The sequence below is a fragment of the Rhagoletis pomonella genome, unplaced genomic scaffold, assembly GCF_013731165.1.
Source record: "Rhagoletis pomonella isolate Grant_MI unplaced genomic scaffold, Rhpom_1.0 Rhpom_scaffold_00008, whole genome shotgun sequence".
In the NCBI taxonomy this organism is placed as follows: domain Eukaryota; kingdom Metazoa; phylum Arthropoda; class Insecta; order Diptera; family Tephritidae; genus Rhagoletis; species Rhagoletis pomonella.
Genome location: NW_023458562.1, coordinates 35,179,903 through 35,195,527, shown reverse-complemented (window position 1 = coordinate 35,195,527; position 15,625 = coordinate 35,179,903). Strand labels below are relative to the sequence as shown.

General features: G+C 36.0%; 2 protein-coding genes across 11 annotated transcripts in view; both read left to right on the top strand.

Moving 5' to 3' along the window:
• The window catches only part of LOC118744724 (protein slit), a 78,542-nt gene that overhangs the window by 21,923 nt on the left and 40,994 nt on the right, over positions 1-15,625 (top strand). The window lies entirely within an intron of this gene.
• The window catches only part of LOC118744725 (protein slit-like), a 64,473-nt gene that overhangs the window by 35,222 nt on the left and 13,626 nt on the right, over positions 1-15,625 (top strand). For 3 of the 10 annotated variants that reach the window (XM_036477966.1, XM_036477958.1, XM_036477965.1), the window contains 2 exons: positions 7,820-8,575; positions 8,706-10,024. In XM_036477966.1, coding sequence (XP_036333859.1) covers positions 9,273-10,024 — 752 coding nt within the window. In that variant the 5' untranslated portion in view covers positions 7,820-8,575; positions 8,706-9,272. The remainder of the gene's footprint in view (positions 1-7,819; positions 8,576-8,705; positions 10,025-15,625) is intronic. The other 7 variants (XM_036477962.1, XM_036477957.1, XM_036477956.1 and 4 more) reach the window with 3 other exon arrangements.

The following is a 15,625-nucleotide window of genomic DNA, read 5'->3' as shown; positions in this document are numbered from 1 at the left end:
AAGTCAGAGGAACTAATTGGATAGAGGCTGACACAAGGCTATTCTAGTATAACATCATCGATCATTACTAACTGTGGCCGCTTGGTCCTAGCCGAATGCGTCTTATAAATGAATTGTACGAATATTTACTCCCACTTGAACTCCGCTCATAATTTAATGCGTAATTTATTCAAAGCAATATTTCTACTAAAAGTTGATACAACTAAAATGTTAGCCTCTCACTGTCATAAAACCTTATTAAAACGAAAGTTTTCAGAAACACTGAACAACTTTAAGTTGCAGTGAAAGCTGCTCAATTTTCAACATTATTTAGTTACTAAACATGCCATTAACATAGCACTTGACTCTCTGACCGTTTCTTAAATACATTTAATGTTTTAGTAAGGTTTCATGATGCCAATCTCATTAAATATCACATAAGTGATAAAATATGCATTCATAAAAGCAAACTATTAAAATATGTATTACCATCAACTACTAGCAAGGAAATACAGAAAAGGGCACGAGAAAGTAGAGGTGATAAATTGGCTGCTCATAAAAATAATATATGTAATTATAAACAGTGTGATGGGGTACTGTTTTTTTTAATGATCAAGTCAAGATTTGGTTAGTAAGTGAGTTAGCCATTTTCTTCGCCGAATATGTACACCTACATACATACACTCAATAGAAAAAGTTTACGTATAGAGATTTTTTACAATAGATATTCATAATTTTTTCCATACAAAAATACTAAATTTTTTATAAAAAAAAAAAAAATTTTGCCCAAAATTTGCAGCAAATTTCCAGCAATTTTAATGCAATAATGTGTTTGTTTGAAGTTGCTATAAAAAAATATTTTATATGGAAGACCGTTGACACACAATTTTAAAATTTTGCTGATAACTTAACCAATTTTCATAAACTTTAAGAAAATATTGAAACTTATATTTAATTGGTTTATATTATAGAATGAACTGTATTTTTATGCAAAAGAAATAATTTTATGGTTGTTATGAATGTCAAACAAAAATAAAAATCTGTACGGAATTTGTTTCTACTTATAGGGTCGTATGCATAAAACCCAAGCAAATACTTTTCCTTAAAATTTCAGTCCTTTTACTCGATTTTTTCAAACAAATTTAAGTGAAAGGTATGACATTTTAAGTAAAAACAATTGCTTATTTGATATGCATACGGCCCATTGTATGTATATAAGAAGGTTGCATACTCGAAAGAAATAGATATATGAGAAACGATATTGCCAATATGCGTAGTCTTCATAAAAGAACGAATGCATGTAAGAAAGGTTTTCCGTGAAATTTCTGACTTTCCTATACACAATACTTAAGTACTGCATATGTACACATACCAAACTATTCATTTACCACGAGAACCGGAGATATATTTTAGCATGTCAAAATTTTTAAAAGAAGGGTATTCACAAGACTTCCTAAGCGTAATAATGTGTTAAAATTGCAAAATTGTTTCGTAAAATAAAGGTAAAGATGTTTTTAAACTGTATAACTGTATATAACTGGCAAGCGAGAGTTAACTTGGCTTTGTAAAAACGACACTTTTATATGTATATGACTATAAGGAAAATCCTCAAGGAATATGTAGCACTCTATATTTTTTATAGTACAGTATCTTGCTTAAAGAAGGAGGTTAGGTTAGGTGGCAGCCCCGCGTAACCGGAGCTCACACAGGGCCGGTTGTTCAATGTCTGATTAGCACTAATCGGAGGTAGAAGCTCCGGTTAAATACAACGACTGCTTTATCGATCACATGTACATGTCGATAATGATGTTTAACCGGCAAGTAGTGATAACCAGACATTGAACAACCGGCCCTTAGACAATTTAAGAGGGTTACTACATCGAGAAGTCTCGAAGAATATCCATATACCTTAAATTTGGGGCCTATTCGATTATATACCAGTTGTAAAAATTGCGAATTCGTCACTTCAGCTATTAGCCATAAAATCGGGTATAAAAATTCTAAATAAAGTTACACAAAATTCGATGCTTAAAACATTGTTGAAATTGACATCGATGTATCGTTGGTTAAATATTGATGGCAAACATAGACTTTCAGCCCAATATTATCGATGTTTCAAAAACATTAATGCATCGTTTGCATCCCTAAACATACCTCAAATTTGCCACGAGTCTGAGTGCTGTCCTTTACATCAGCTTTATCATGCTCATTCCACGAATTTTTCTTAAAGTTGTTATAGGCGGAATTAATCTTAAATACTTGACGTTAAATATTTTCCCATCCCACAAAAGAAATTTTGATTTATCATCATCGTGCACTAATAACGGTTGCCAAAATCAATTGTCATTCAGACTGCACTTCAATAAATACTATTTGTCTAATGTTTTGATGACGTAGCGAAAGCGATAGAAATATGCTATCATAAATTTACTCATCTGCCATTCGCAAACAATATGTCAACTGCAATCAGCTGTTTGTCATTAACACACAATAAGACACATCACATCCGGTGTGGTGGAAACTATGTATGTAGGTACTGCAGCGTAAGGGGCATCTTCATTCAAAGATTTTTTATTAATGCTGCGTGGATATGTATTTATGAACATACATATGTATGTACAGTAGGTATGCATTTAAGTGCGTATACACAATGTATTTACAAAAGTAGCGTGCAAGTTTTTAGGTAGAGTAAGCTGATATCAGACGTTCGGATTTCGTTGAAAAATAACCGGCTACCGTTTCTTCGAATAGCAATTAAATGCTATTTAAAATATGACCAAAGTAATAGAAAGATTTATTTGCGTGCTGGCACGGATTATTTCGATTCTAATATTACTTTATTAAAAATTCTATATACATAGCATAACGTGAGAATTCATGGTGAATGTCACTCACTGTCAAGTTGCTGTCAGTCATCAAATTAGTAATTGAAACAATTAACTCCCTAGACAACAAGATCTAGTTGCTGAATTGAAGTTAAACAGATTGAAGCTGCTGTTGGTTGGCGGGTTACTTCTGTGCGTTTGCAATAATGTTTGGTCGGTCCATTGCTTGGTCGGTTGCTAGCTTTTGTAAATTACTGCTAGCCCACGTACACCGCTGTATCACTACTTCAACCACCACCCATTTAAACATTTTTACGCTATTTATGAACGAGTAAAAGTATATTGTTGCTTGTCAATTTACAAATTGTGAGTTGTCTTAAGCATCAATTAGACGCGATCACCCTTGAAAAAATACTTAAAGCGGACAATTACAGTAGCACAAACCTACATCCTAATACATACATATGTACATATGTATGTAGGTACACTCGTGTGTGTGTGCGCACTTTTACATTTGTGTGCGTAATTGATTTAAATAATTGAGTGCATCAATGCAACGACCGTTATATGCAAGGTTTTATAGAAAAGCGATGTCAGAATGATAAGCATTCAGCAGCAAATGCAAGCAAGGGTCTCGCTTTTATCTTGTTTGCTTGAAGTGAAGAGCTTTAAGCACATAAATTATACTCTTTAGCAAATATACAGTGGCGTATAAAAGCATTTGTCTTATTCACCACCGGCAGAGTGCATTCTTCATAGGTGCAGCATCTGTTTTATTTTATGTCGATTTTTTTTTTGGTTTATATCGAAAAATTCTGAAAGTGAGCATTCAACTTCTGATCTAAAAAATGAAACATTGCACTTCAACTTTATAATTTTACCCTGCATTAAACTTCACATGCCTGGCGGAGCGTATTTAAAAAACAATTGGGCATATTCATCGTCGAAATAAAATTGATTCTATGGTTAAGTTAGGTAAGCTGGCCAGCCACTGCGTAGCTTCGGAGAGAACATTCAGCTCCATAGTGTTACCAAATAAACTGCGACCACTTTGGACAGCTAATCTCTGCGTACCAGGAGCACTGTTGAAGAACCTCGCAGTCCTATTGGCAAACTGGGACACCTTGTTATACCCCACCTTGGCGGCGATTAGGTAGAAAAGCAAGGCCCGAATTGCGGGTGATTACTCGTTTCGCATCGAATCAAACAAAATCGCAGCTGTTTTCTCGCACAATATAATGTAAATTAGCGAATGCCGCGATTTAAAAATCAAATTTCGATTCGAGTTACGTTCGATATCGAATGCCGCGATTTGTCCCCTGCTCCAGCAGACTAACCCGCAGTTCATTCTGCATCTTCAACAAATCTTATGATTAGTCAGAGTCAATTCAAAAGCGTGCGATGTCATCAGGCGATGTCTAATCCATAATCCTGGAGACCTTTCAGCCTTGCGCACGTCAGCCTTCGATCTCTGAACTATCAAGTATATAGTGGCTTCGAAGTTCGTTCCAAAGTGCACTTTCTATTCTATTAAGAAATGTTTTCTTCTCCAATACCCCATGGAACAGTATCGGCTTGACTATCGCCGTGAAGATCCAGTGCAGTACAGCATCTTTTTGCATGCATAGAATTCCACGGAGGCTATCTTCGTTCCTCCACATTAAGGCGCCTCGACAGCTTACTATCGAGTATTATTTCGAGGTAGTTGGTGCTTTGCTTCACCTGGAGGGTCACCTCATCCAGCTTGGACCATTTCGGAATCTTGTATTTCCTGGTGAAGAGTAGCAAATCTGTCTTTTCTGCGTTGATACTAGGCCCGCCTCACTTCGATTGCCCAAAGATGTATCATCCGTTGTTCTTGACTAATAAGTAAGCTGAGTGTGGACAGACACTTTCCGCTTAGTATGACAGAAATATCATCCGCTTATGCAGTAAGTTCGGCTGGTCCTGAGGCCGCAAAGTGGATGTGGCTCTACAAGGGCAGACGACGAGGCTCCCTTCGCGAGCTTCACGGCGAGTTCAAGAGTAAGAGGTAGGTAAAGGGTGACATTGACACCGTGATCCTTCTATTATGGATCTCGGTGATCGTATCTTTTCTCGCCAGTTCGCCAGCTTTGCAATTACCATCACTATCCCGGCGTACAAGTGAGTGAGCGTGTACAATAATACTAATTGATATCGATATTCCACTGGAGGCATAGATATCATAAGGAACCATGTAGCATTCTGATCTCATTAGATCTGATCGCCGAGCATCGACCCGTTCTCGCGTAGGAGGTTTATTTTCCTATTCTAGAACGCTTCACGTCCCATATCTTAACTTACTCTCCTACCATCCCAAGTATTCACAGTATTTTCCACACCACTGTATATCCGTACATTTATTTGCCAAACACGTAGAAATCCGCAACTGCACTTGAAGCAAAAAAAAACAAGTAACGAGTGCATTTTTAATTGCAACCCTCCACTTTTTGCCACCCACTTGTATAGCGTGGCGGCGGCAACGTTTACTGTTGTTATCGTCATCGTCGTCGTTAGCAATGCGAGTACAGAGTTGTTACTCGCGATAGCAATGGCAGCCAGCAAAAAGAGGTCCTTGAGTTGAAACATATGAATTTGTCAGCCTGGTTAACTTAATTCAATCTTACCTGAGGCTATTTGACGCGTTGCTTTTGCTTTATCTGAAAACAGCACAAGCAACAAGCTGAAGCTGATAGGCAGCATTGTAAAAATGTGTACGTACATATGTACATACATATGTATCAGAGAGCTGCACAAATGCACTTAGAACTCATTTCAAGTCAAATAAAGAAAAGCAACATGGGTTATTCGGATAGGTGTTCCAACTTAGGTAACATGAAAATGGAGCGGAGCTGTTCCTATTCCCCGACTAAAAAGTCTTCAGAATCCATCCCCTGTACTCTATAAAGTAGTGCCCACTGAAAAAAAAATAAAACGCTTTTTTCTAATATCGCTCGCCCCTCGGCAGGCAATGGCAAACCTTCGAGCGTATTTTTGCCATGAAAAACAGCTTCTGATAAAAATACAATCTAGAAGTGATAAGTCTGCTTTTCCTATGGATAACCTTTCCAACCCTGCAGCCCTGTGTACGTTTCAATATTCTGTCTGCCTAATAGGACATGCGAAGTTCATGTGATCGTTGAATTTCCTTTAGAGAAATTGGTACGCACAGAAGTACGTCGTTATCTCGAAGAACGCGCTCTTTGGCTACACTGTAAAAAAATTTTGTTTAAATTTGCGCATATTAAGATAGGTAACCAGTTTTCTCTCTTAGTGAATGCAAATTTAAACACCGTGTTAATTCAATTACACATTGCCCGTTTACTTTTACTTATCATATGTCTGGCGTAGAATAAATTTCAAATTAGTTAGCTGAGTTCTAATCAGATATTGTTCAAAATTTCACAGTTTACACACAAAATATTTAAAATTTCCTCTACTATATTCTTGTTTAATTTGACGCATATAAAGAGAGGTAACCAGTTTCCTCTCCTGATGTGTGCAAAATTAAACACTGTCTGTTTACTTTTACATACCAAATTTGTCACGTAGAGAAAACTTACACATAAAGTGTTTAAAATTGAGTCAAGATGAGCACTTAATGTTTATTATTAGTAAAAAATATATTTCTACTTTCAAAATGTTTGCAATTTTTAACATTGTATGTGTATACTTATGTGTATTTTTTAAACATCTCTTGTTTAAAATCAAATCTTGAACATCTTGTACGTATATTTACACAGATTCTGGTTGAAAAATAAACACTTTTCAGTAGTAGTTTTACATGAACTTTTTAGAGTGTAGCTCGTCAGCTTTTCATTCCCATACCATCAACGTATTTGTGTTCTGGGACCCAATGCAATGTGGATCATTAATGTCATGCCTAACCCTCCTAAGTATTGCTTTCTTACCATCTTTGACGGTCTTCTTATATAATGTACATACATACGAGTATATGAAAGTATATATAGCCTTAATGTCAGCCTCGCAGTGTACAAGTTTTTTCGCTCACTAGGCGTATTTGTTTACTGCAGTAGCTCTACCACTTTAGTTATTGCCAAACCTTCAGTTTGAAAAATACTAGTACGGGTGGTCCGGTAGCCTTTAAATGTCTGATTCATAGCAGTAAACCCCAGCACCTACTCATTCATTCATTTTAGAACGGTCAGTGTAAAAGTGCGTCGCGTCAACTCCAAATTCCGTACGCCAACCATCGACTTCTCGTAGTAACTTCAAGAGACCTTTCGCAACTCAGGCTCGGAATCACAAATCCTATTTCTCCTATTAGGGTTGGCGCTATACTGCTGTAACCATATGTCCTGAATCCAAACTGACCTGAGACATAAAGTCTTACTGCATTTATAAACGCTATGTTTTTAACTACTAAATACATCCTCAAGGCACCGGTTATGCTAATCATAGTCTCTATTTATTCTTCTTCGTCTTCTTTTTTATCACTATCTATCACACTACCTAATACCTCATAAAATACTATAGGCCTAACAATAGACTAAAGTATCCAATGTGAAGAAGCAATCGCAAGACCCCATGGGCAGCCCTAAATCCTGTTACATGCCGATACTTTCTTTACTTGCCCCTCCGCACTGGGTTTCCACGACAGTTTGCTGTCCAGTACGATTCCAACGTACTTTGTGTTAGAATTTTCTTGTAAAGTAGTCCTTCTTAATTTAGGCCTGCTCCACGTCATTGGAAACTTTTAATTCCTTGTTAATATTACATAATCGGTATTTTTCGTATTGACGCTCAGCCCAATTTTCATCAAGACGTTTACCGCTATGGATGACACAAGCGTATTCATACTTCTCCAAGAATTAACAGGATAACGTTGTTTTGAATTTTTCTAGTGGCTTATTGCTTATTGTATGTAGAATCAATTGCACTTGTGCAGCTCTCTAATTTGTACATAATCTTTGTAGGCTGAATTTGCAACATGTTCATTAACTTTTTCCACTTTTTCTACTCTTTCTTTCCAGGCACCTTTACTGCTCGCCCTGCATCTGAGCCGACTCCGAGGCTGAGGATTATAAGACCAAAAAAAGAAGCATCGACAACGGCTCAACTACCTAAAACAGCTGCCGCCGCTTAGCAGAAAAACTGCAACACACACAGCACGCTAGGCAAATGAACAGCAAGAGCAATAACAATAACAATAACAACTACAACAAAAAAAAACAAGAACAATAAGAAACAGCAAAAGCAACAGCGCGCGCCGCCTGCATTTATTATTATCTGCTCGTATTGAATTACAATACAAATGCACATCCGCTACCTACAGGTCGGTCGACTGTTGGTCGATGGTTGGCAAAGTGTAGCTTTGTAGTTACATAGTGGTGTTTGTGCGTACACCGAGTAGTTGAATATTTTTTCTTTAAAATTTTCTCGTTCTTTTTTTTTTGAAAAGTGTATTTCACTTTACGACGAACGGAGTGGTTGCCCCGCTGAATTGGTTGTTTCTTGTCTTTTGCGCCTACCGCCGACAGCGAGGAAATTATCAACCACCACCAACAAACACCGAAGCCAGAAGAGATGCCTGCTGCAACAGCTATTGAACGAAATTGTGTAGTCCAATTATTTTATTGTTGTTAGTGTACGTTTAATGTGCATTTAAAATAACAGTTGTGTGTGCTTGTGTAACGTTTTTTTTTGTGTGGCAGTGTTCAGTGCAGCATTGCAACACAGTTAGAAGGAACGTGCGGACGACGGTAGTTGGACGATACGAATCGAAGGTGGTACGTATTGTGTAGGTGATTACCGGTGCGGATTGCGCGACAAATACGTGAACGAAGAACAAAAATTGCACAAAAGCACAAAATAAAGAGAAAAAATAGGTTAAAAATTAATAAGAAAAATCGAAAACAGCGAGAAAATTAATAAAAACAACGAATAACGAAAATTGTTTACATGTGAAAAAATGCCACAATTGTTTTGTTGCGTGCCACGGCAACAACAACAAAAGCTTAGCGAAACAATTGCGTGCATGAAAATAACGAGTACATTACCACACAACGTAATCATGTGATTTAGTTAGTTTAAAATGGGAAAAAAATTTTGAACTGCTGTTCGAAATCACACGAAAAAAGTGCGAAATTTAACAAACAAAAAAATCAGCTTGACGCCGCCGCTTGCCGCTAAATGACCAAAGCCAGAAGCCTTGCCTGCCTAAGGAACTGCATAAAACGTTTAACAAAACAACAGAAAAAACTAAATTAAAAATAAAAACAAAACAAGAAAAAAAAATAAACCGTTTTCCAGTATTCATTCACCTTAAAAAAAAAACAACAACAGAAAACATCACACAACAAAAATCATTACACCAAAACTTCAGCAAAAATTCTGCAGCGCCCTCCTTCATACACCATACATTCACACACACCTACACACACACACACACACACACACACGCTCGCGCTATTTTAATGTACGGCAATGACGCACCTGCAACCCCAACGTCGCTTCTACTCCCCAATGCGGCGATTTAAAGGAGGCGGTGGTGGTGATGGTGCTGGCAGCTTAAGCGCAGCAAGTGTCAGTAGATATGCACAAGCAGATGCTCGCAACAGCAACAGCAATAGCAAAAACAACAACAACTCCAGCAACAGCAATAGCAGCGAAAGTGCAATTGCCATTGACGCCGCCTTTGCTTCTGCCTCTATCGGCGGTGGTGGTGGTGGCGATTGTGGTGTAGAAACAGTGTTTAACACTAACGCTTGCACGGCAGCTGTTGCGCTCGATTGTTGCAGCAGTAATGGTGGTGATGGTGTTGTAAGTGCGGCACATTGCCACACTCCATCGTCCGCCCGCACAGCAAGCCACCCGACAGCAATGTACACACGCGCCGCCGCCAGTATTCTTCACCCCAACAGCCACAGCGTTCTCCACCACCTTCCACCAATCATTCTTCGTCGTGAACGTCGCCTTTGTTGGCTCTTTTGTGTAAATTCTCACTTTCTCCTCCTCCTCCTCCTACTGTTGCTTGCTGCCTGCGGTGATTTCCTTCAGGTTGCCGCCGAACCATATGGCGGCTCTTCGGTGGGCATACATATACCCGGCGGCAGTTTGGGCGTGATCAGTGAATCACGTTGTCCGCGTGTGTGTTCGTGTAATGGCCTGACGGTAGACTGTTCGCATCGTGGTTTAACACAAGTGCCGAGGAAGATATCAGCGGATGTGGAGAGACTGTAAGTACACGAATTACTTATGTGGTGTTTTTTGCTTAGTTGGTTTTTTTTTTTTTACATTATTATCATACATATGTTTGATTTTTGCGAGAAAAGGACATGCAAAGTGCATTTCCGCAACAAATGTATATGTATGTACATTAGGCTGGTAAAAAAAAAAAGTAAAGTCGTAATTTTAATGCTCTCAACAGCTCAAAGCGCTCAAAGTTTTCCATGTATTTTATATAAAAAAAGAAGCTTTTTGTAGAAATAATATAGAATTCTTGAAAATCAATATTTTTCGATTGGAAAACTCTGGTTCTCTTCAGGAGACTTCCAATAATAATATCCAATCGTTTATTTAACCATTTTTTAATACAGAAGATTTGTTAATGGTCCCCCATTGCATTTTCTGGGATTTTTTGCTGACCTATAAAATATAGTTGCTATGAAAAAAAAAGATTAAATAAACATTCGGGCATTATTATTGGAAATCTCCTGATCCGATTGAAAAATATTATTTTCAAGAATTCTATATCAGTGTAAAAAATTTTTGATTTCAAAATAGAAAATAGGGGTATATTTTTTCGGTATAGAACAATCCTAGGGGTAAGAGCATAAAACTTCCGACTTTACTTTTCCCCCCACATTCACTTTTCGACCACCCTAATGTGCATACATGCGATATGTACCTTAGACCGTACCTTCGCCGTACGAAAGTATTTTTTCAAAGACAATTTTGAACGTAGGTAACGCCTTTATACATTTTTCGTCATTTCTTCGACATTTAGAGTCAAATCTGAAAGTATAATATACGCATGTACTTGTCTTGAGAAGAAAATTTTTTTGTTCTAAAGTGCATTGACTTAACGCACCTCCTATTGTCAATAAATCAAATCTCTCCAAACAATCATTAAACCTTTGCTAAGAAAGTATTTCGATTGTTACAATAGAACTAATTTTAAAATGAATTTTTTTACTCCCGAAAGTAGATGTCACCGTAAAATTTAAAAAGGCAACCTCTAGTTTCGGCCAAAAAAAAAAAGTTTTTCGAAATTGTCTGGCAAAAGTATTTTAGACTCAGGAGTGTACGGCGAACTTTTTTGTTTGCTTGTAAGGTAGTACGGCCTAATGTGCTTATATGAAAGCACACACGCACACAAATACATATGTTGTATGCGTAGATGTATTAATTTATAGTTACAACTTTATATTGAAAGTCCATTAAACATCTAATCAGTGATTTGCAAATTGAAGTCTCAACTTTAGATTAGGCCTTTCGCTTTTATATATTTATGACAAAGCGAAAACTTTACTTGTAGTAATTAAAAAACTTCCATAGGACTCAATAGGAAAGAGGAAGAAGAGAAGTGCAAGGAAAACAGAAATTAGAAAGTTAAAAAAAAATATATATTTTTTTTTTCACAAAGATAAAGCCTTCAAAGCTAAGCTAAGCCCTCTTGCATCCTCGTTCGCGTACTGTGGGTATCGCGAGCAACCCATGTGCGAGATGCGGTCACCAATCCGAGTGGAGCCTTGGGTCAACGGCAGAAGGAGAGGGAGCTTCGGCGGGCCACTCTGACTTATTCGGTTTAAGGGCTCACTGAAGTCTGCAACGTCTGTTCACCAGTAGTTGTGCAACAATCGGCTCGCAATATCAAGGTTTATTCGGTTATAAAACCACCCCCGTCCCAGCAATAGGTTATGCGCTGGGTTTGAGAGTCGCCACGTAAAAGCAGGGTCCAAAGAAAAATCAGAACAAAGCCTCGGATGAGACCACACTGCGATGGAAAGACTTGGCATTTCCAATTGCGTCAGTTAGCACAGAAGAGGAGCAACTGGCGTGCTTTATTGAACTCGGCCAAAATCGCTTAGGCGCTTACAGAGCCATTGCACGCCAACACTCATCTGTATGCATTGATATCAAATCGAATCATTTGTCAATAGTTTGGCCTAATCTGTTTTTTTCTAAAAAAATGAAAATTCTTTCACTGAAACTGATATTTAGGTTTGATTTAAATACTTAATTCATCAAAATGCTAAAACTAAAAATAACTGCGGAAAAACATAAAATTATCGAGAAATTTTTAAATGATTTTGATGTCTATTTAAAATTCTGCTTTTCACTGTCATCTTATAATAATGATTAATGTAATGATGTTGTCGACCTGAATGGCTGATGACCCCAAATTGCGATAATTGCGAATTGTGCCATACTCGTCGTACTCGCAAAACTGGCAAGCTGGCAAATTGCGGTACCATCATTACACTCTACTCTGTACAACACAACATTTTGGCTTTGGACGTGATGTCCAACAACAACGAATTCATTGTATGAGAACAGATGTGTGTTTCCATTATTTTTACGTTTTTCTTTTTTGTTTTTTGCTTGAATTAAAGGCATCACATTATTTTCACAAAATTTATAAAATTACAGTTAAACACTATAATAGAAAGCCATTAAAACCGACGTGTTTCTTTACACATAAACATTTGTTGAAAAAGGCAATCTTTTTAGAAGAATAACAAACTCATATCAAAGTGCAGGTACATATGACTAATAAAAAAAATGGAAGAGCGGTATCTGCATAACTATATAGTGGTATACGTTTTTCAAATAGAGTAAAAATTCTTAAACCGCTTCGTACAAGATAACGAAGTAGAAAGTACACTCGCCCTGCTTTCTATCCACTCCAGATGTTGTTCCCATCAAACAAGAAACAGAGTCCCGAGAATACTGACCTTCTTCATCAGACGGAAAACTGGCAAGAAACTTATTCACTTAGCGGTCAGTCGGATGGTCGTTGGACTCGTTCGATCGCTACAAAGCCCCTGTGGTAGATGGAATCAATCCAGTGCTATTGAATCGTCACGAAAGACAGTCTGTCCCTCTTTTATTTTCATTCCGAAAGTCGAAAGGAGAGACTATACCCCAACTAAATCATCCTGGCTGTTTAGTCTAACCTTTTTGCTGGAAGCTATGTGATAGGCATTAAAGACCCCAGGATGGAGCAATCTATGTCTATGGGGAAATTCCCATTTAATTTTTCAAGCGAGGATCTACGCCATTATGTAGTCTATGTGCAGAGATTAACTTGCATAGGAATTACCGCAATGAGAGCATTCTAACCCTTAGCGGCAGCTAGGTGCACTCACGGCTCTCTTTTACTTTGAGGCTAAATATTCTGTAGTTCTGGAGTTCATTTAGAAACTTAACAACCTTGCTCCACACATTGATATCCGACTGCTTTGGGTAACAGGTCCCAAGTGGATAGTGGGAAAGGAAGTAATGGACTGCAGCGGTCTCAACCCCCATAGGGCCTGCAGTAGGTACAAACACAATCAGGGCAGTGTTCAAGAAAAATAAAATAACAATGAGAGAACGACACTACTAGCCAAGCACCACCTTATTGGCGGGGTTCAACTTGAAGAGATGCAGGCTTCTAATGAACCTACCTAAAGAGCAAATAGCTAAGCGTAATGTGGCCAAGTGTGGCCCTTACCTTCAAAACCCTTTCTAAACTTTCGGGATAATATAAGTTTAGTCGAAGAAGATTTATAAATCTACATACACTAGCTAGAATATGTTTCCGTACAGTGTTTTTTTTTGTATTTACAATTCTATTCTAAAAAATTTATTTAAAAGTTGAAAATTTGTCGAATTTTCCTAAATTTTGTAAAAACTTTGAATCATTAATCTATATTTCATTTGACGCTGAATGAACTATATTTATATTAAAAAATAACGGTAAAAATTTGTTACGAAAAAAATTGCAAATATTTAAAAAAAAAACACTGTACTGTAACATATTCTAGTGAGTGTATATCCAATCTAACTGCCGCAGATAACTACGGAAGCATGAAATAGAAAAAATTTATTTTATTTAGAGCCAAATTCACAGTGCGTAGTTAACTCAGAATCGGCGGTTAATCTGTAGTTAGTTAGCTTAATGTACTTAATTTATTATTTTAGGGTGGTATTATCACTTGCGAAGCGAATGATTTTGGCGAAGCGAACGGTTTGGCGCTGCGATTTAAAAAGGAAAGAAGGTATTAAAAGTGTTCGCTATGCAAAGAACTTGCACAAGCTGGTAAAAGCGAACACTCTTAATGCATATTTAAATTGCGTTCGCCAATCCATTCGCTTCGCCAAACCGTTCGCTTCGCCAAACTCATTCGCTTCGCAAGTGATAATACCGCCCTTAATTTTTTATTACATATTATTCAAATTTTTTATTTTTTCGCTTTATGCCATTTTTTGATTTTTATTTTTTTATGTATTCTTAATATTTTTTATTATTTTATTTATTTGGTTTTCATTATTATTACTATTTTATTCTATCTTACTTTATGTTGTTTATGTTTTATTGGTTTTATTTTTAATTACCTTCTTATTTTATATCTCATTTATGTAAATTTTTTAATTTTTTCCTTTTTTTGTTTATTATGTTATATTTTATTTTTTCATTAGATTTATTTTACATATTTTTAATTAATATTTTTGTTGTTTTATACATACATGTATTATTTACTTTTCTAATTGTATAAATATTTATTTTTATGTTTTTATTACAGAGATGGGTACTAATTTTTTTATTATTTTTATTTTACATATTTTGTATACTTTTTTATTTGTTTTCATACAGTAAATTATTTTTTATTACCTTTTATATAATATTTTAATTTTTGGTTTCTCTTTTTTCTTAGATAGCTGGTCTACATGGTTAATTTTTTAGTCTCCTTATTTTTCAATTTTTATTTTTTATTAGATACGTGGTATTTAAATTATTTATTTTATACTTATTTGATTTTGTATAATTTTTTAATTTATCTACATTTTATTTTATTTCATAAAAATTTTATTATTTTTTATTATATATTTTTATGATTGTATTTTACTTTTGTACAAATTAATTTTTCATTGTTTGATTTTATTTCGTTTTATTCAATTTTTTTTTTTGTTATTAACTTTCTTTTTATGTATTTAGGTATTTATGTATTTAATTTAATTTAATTTAATTTCAAGAATTTCACAACATCCTTTCAAACTTTAAAATCTCATCTTCCGTCTATTGTCTGTGCAATTGAAAATAATTCCCGTGGACAGAACAAAACCGGCAATTTAACGCTGGTAATAAAGGCCATAGTTAGTTGCGAGTTATGCGCCTTGTAATCTTCCATACAATTTAGTTTCTCACAGTCTTACAACAGATAACATCACAAATGTTACTTCCTTAATTTTAATATCAGAGACAATCATACACACATACATATGTACATACAGACTAAAATACACAATTGTTGCAAGATATAAAAGATGGGAAATCGCAAGACGCTAATGAGCCAGCAACAAAGTCGGCGCTATTTTGTAATTTTGTTTTTGTATTTAATTTTGGTATGTAGTAATTTTGTTTTTTTTTATTCAACCCTCCTAATTTTGAACATTTCAAATGCTTACACATGTACTCAATTGCTAATAACTACTACTTAATTTTGATCTTTCAAAAGAAGAAGAAAAAGAAATAAATTAAAATGTTGAAGGAGAAACCACACAACAAGTATTTTGATATTACAAGACCTAAATTTAAGGGAGCTCCATGTATGTAGATACATATGTATGTA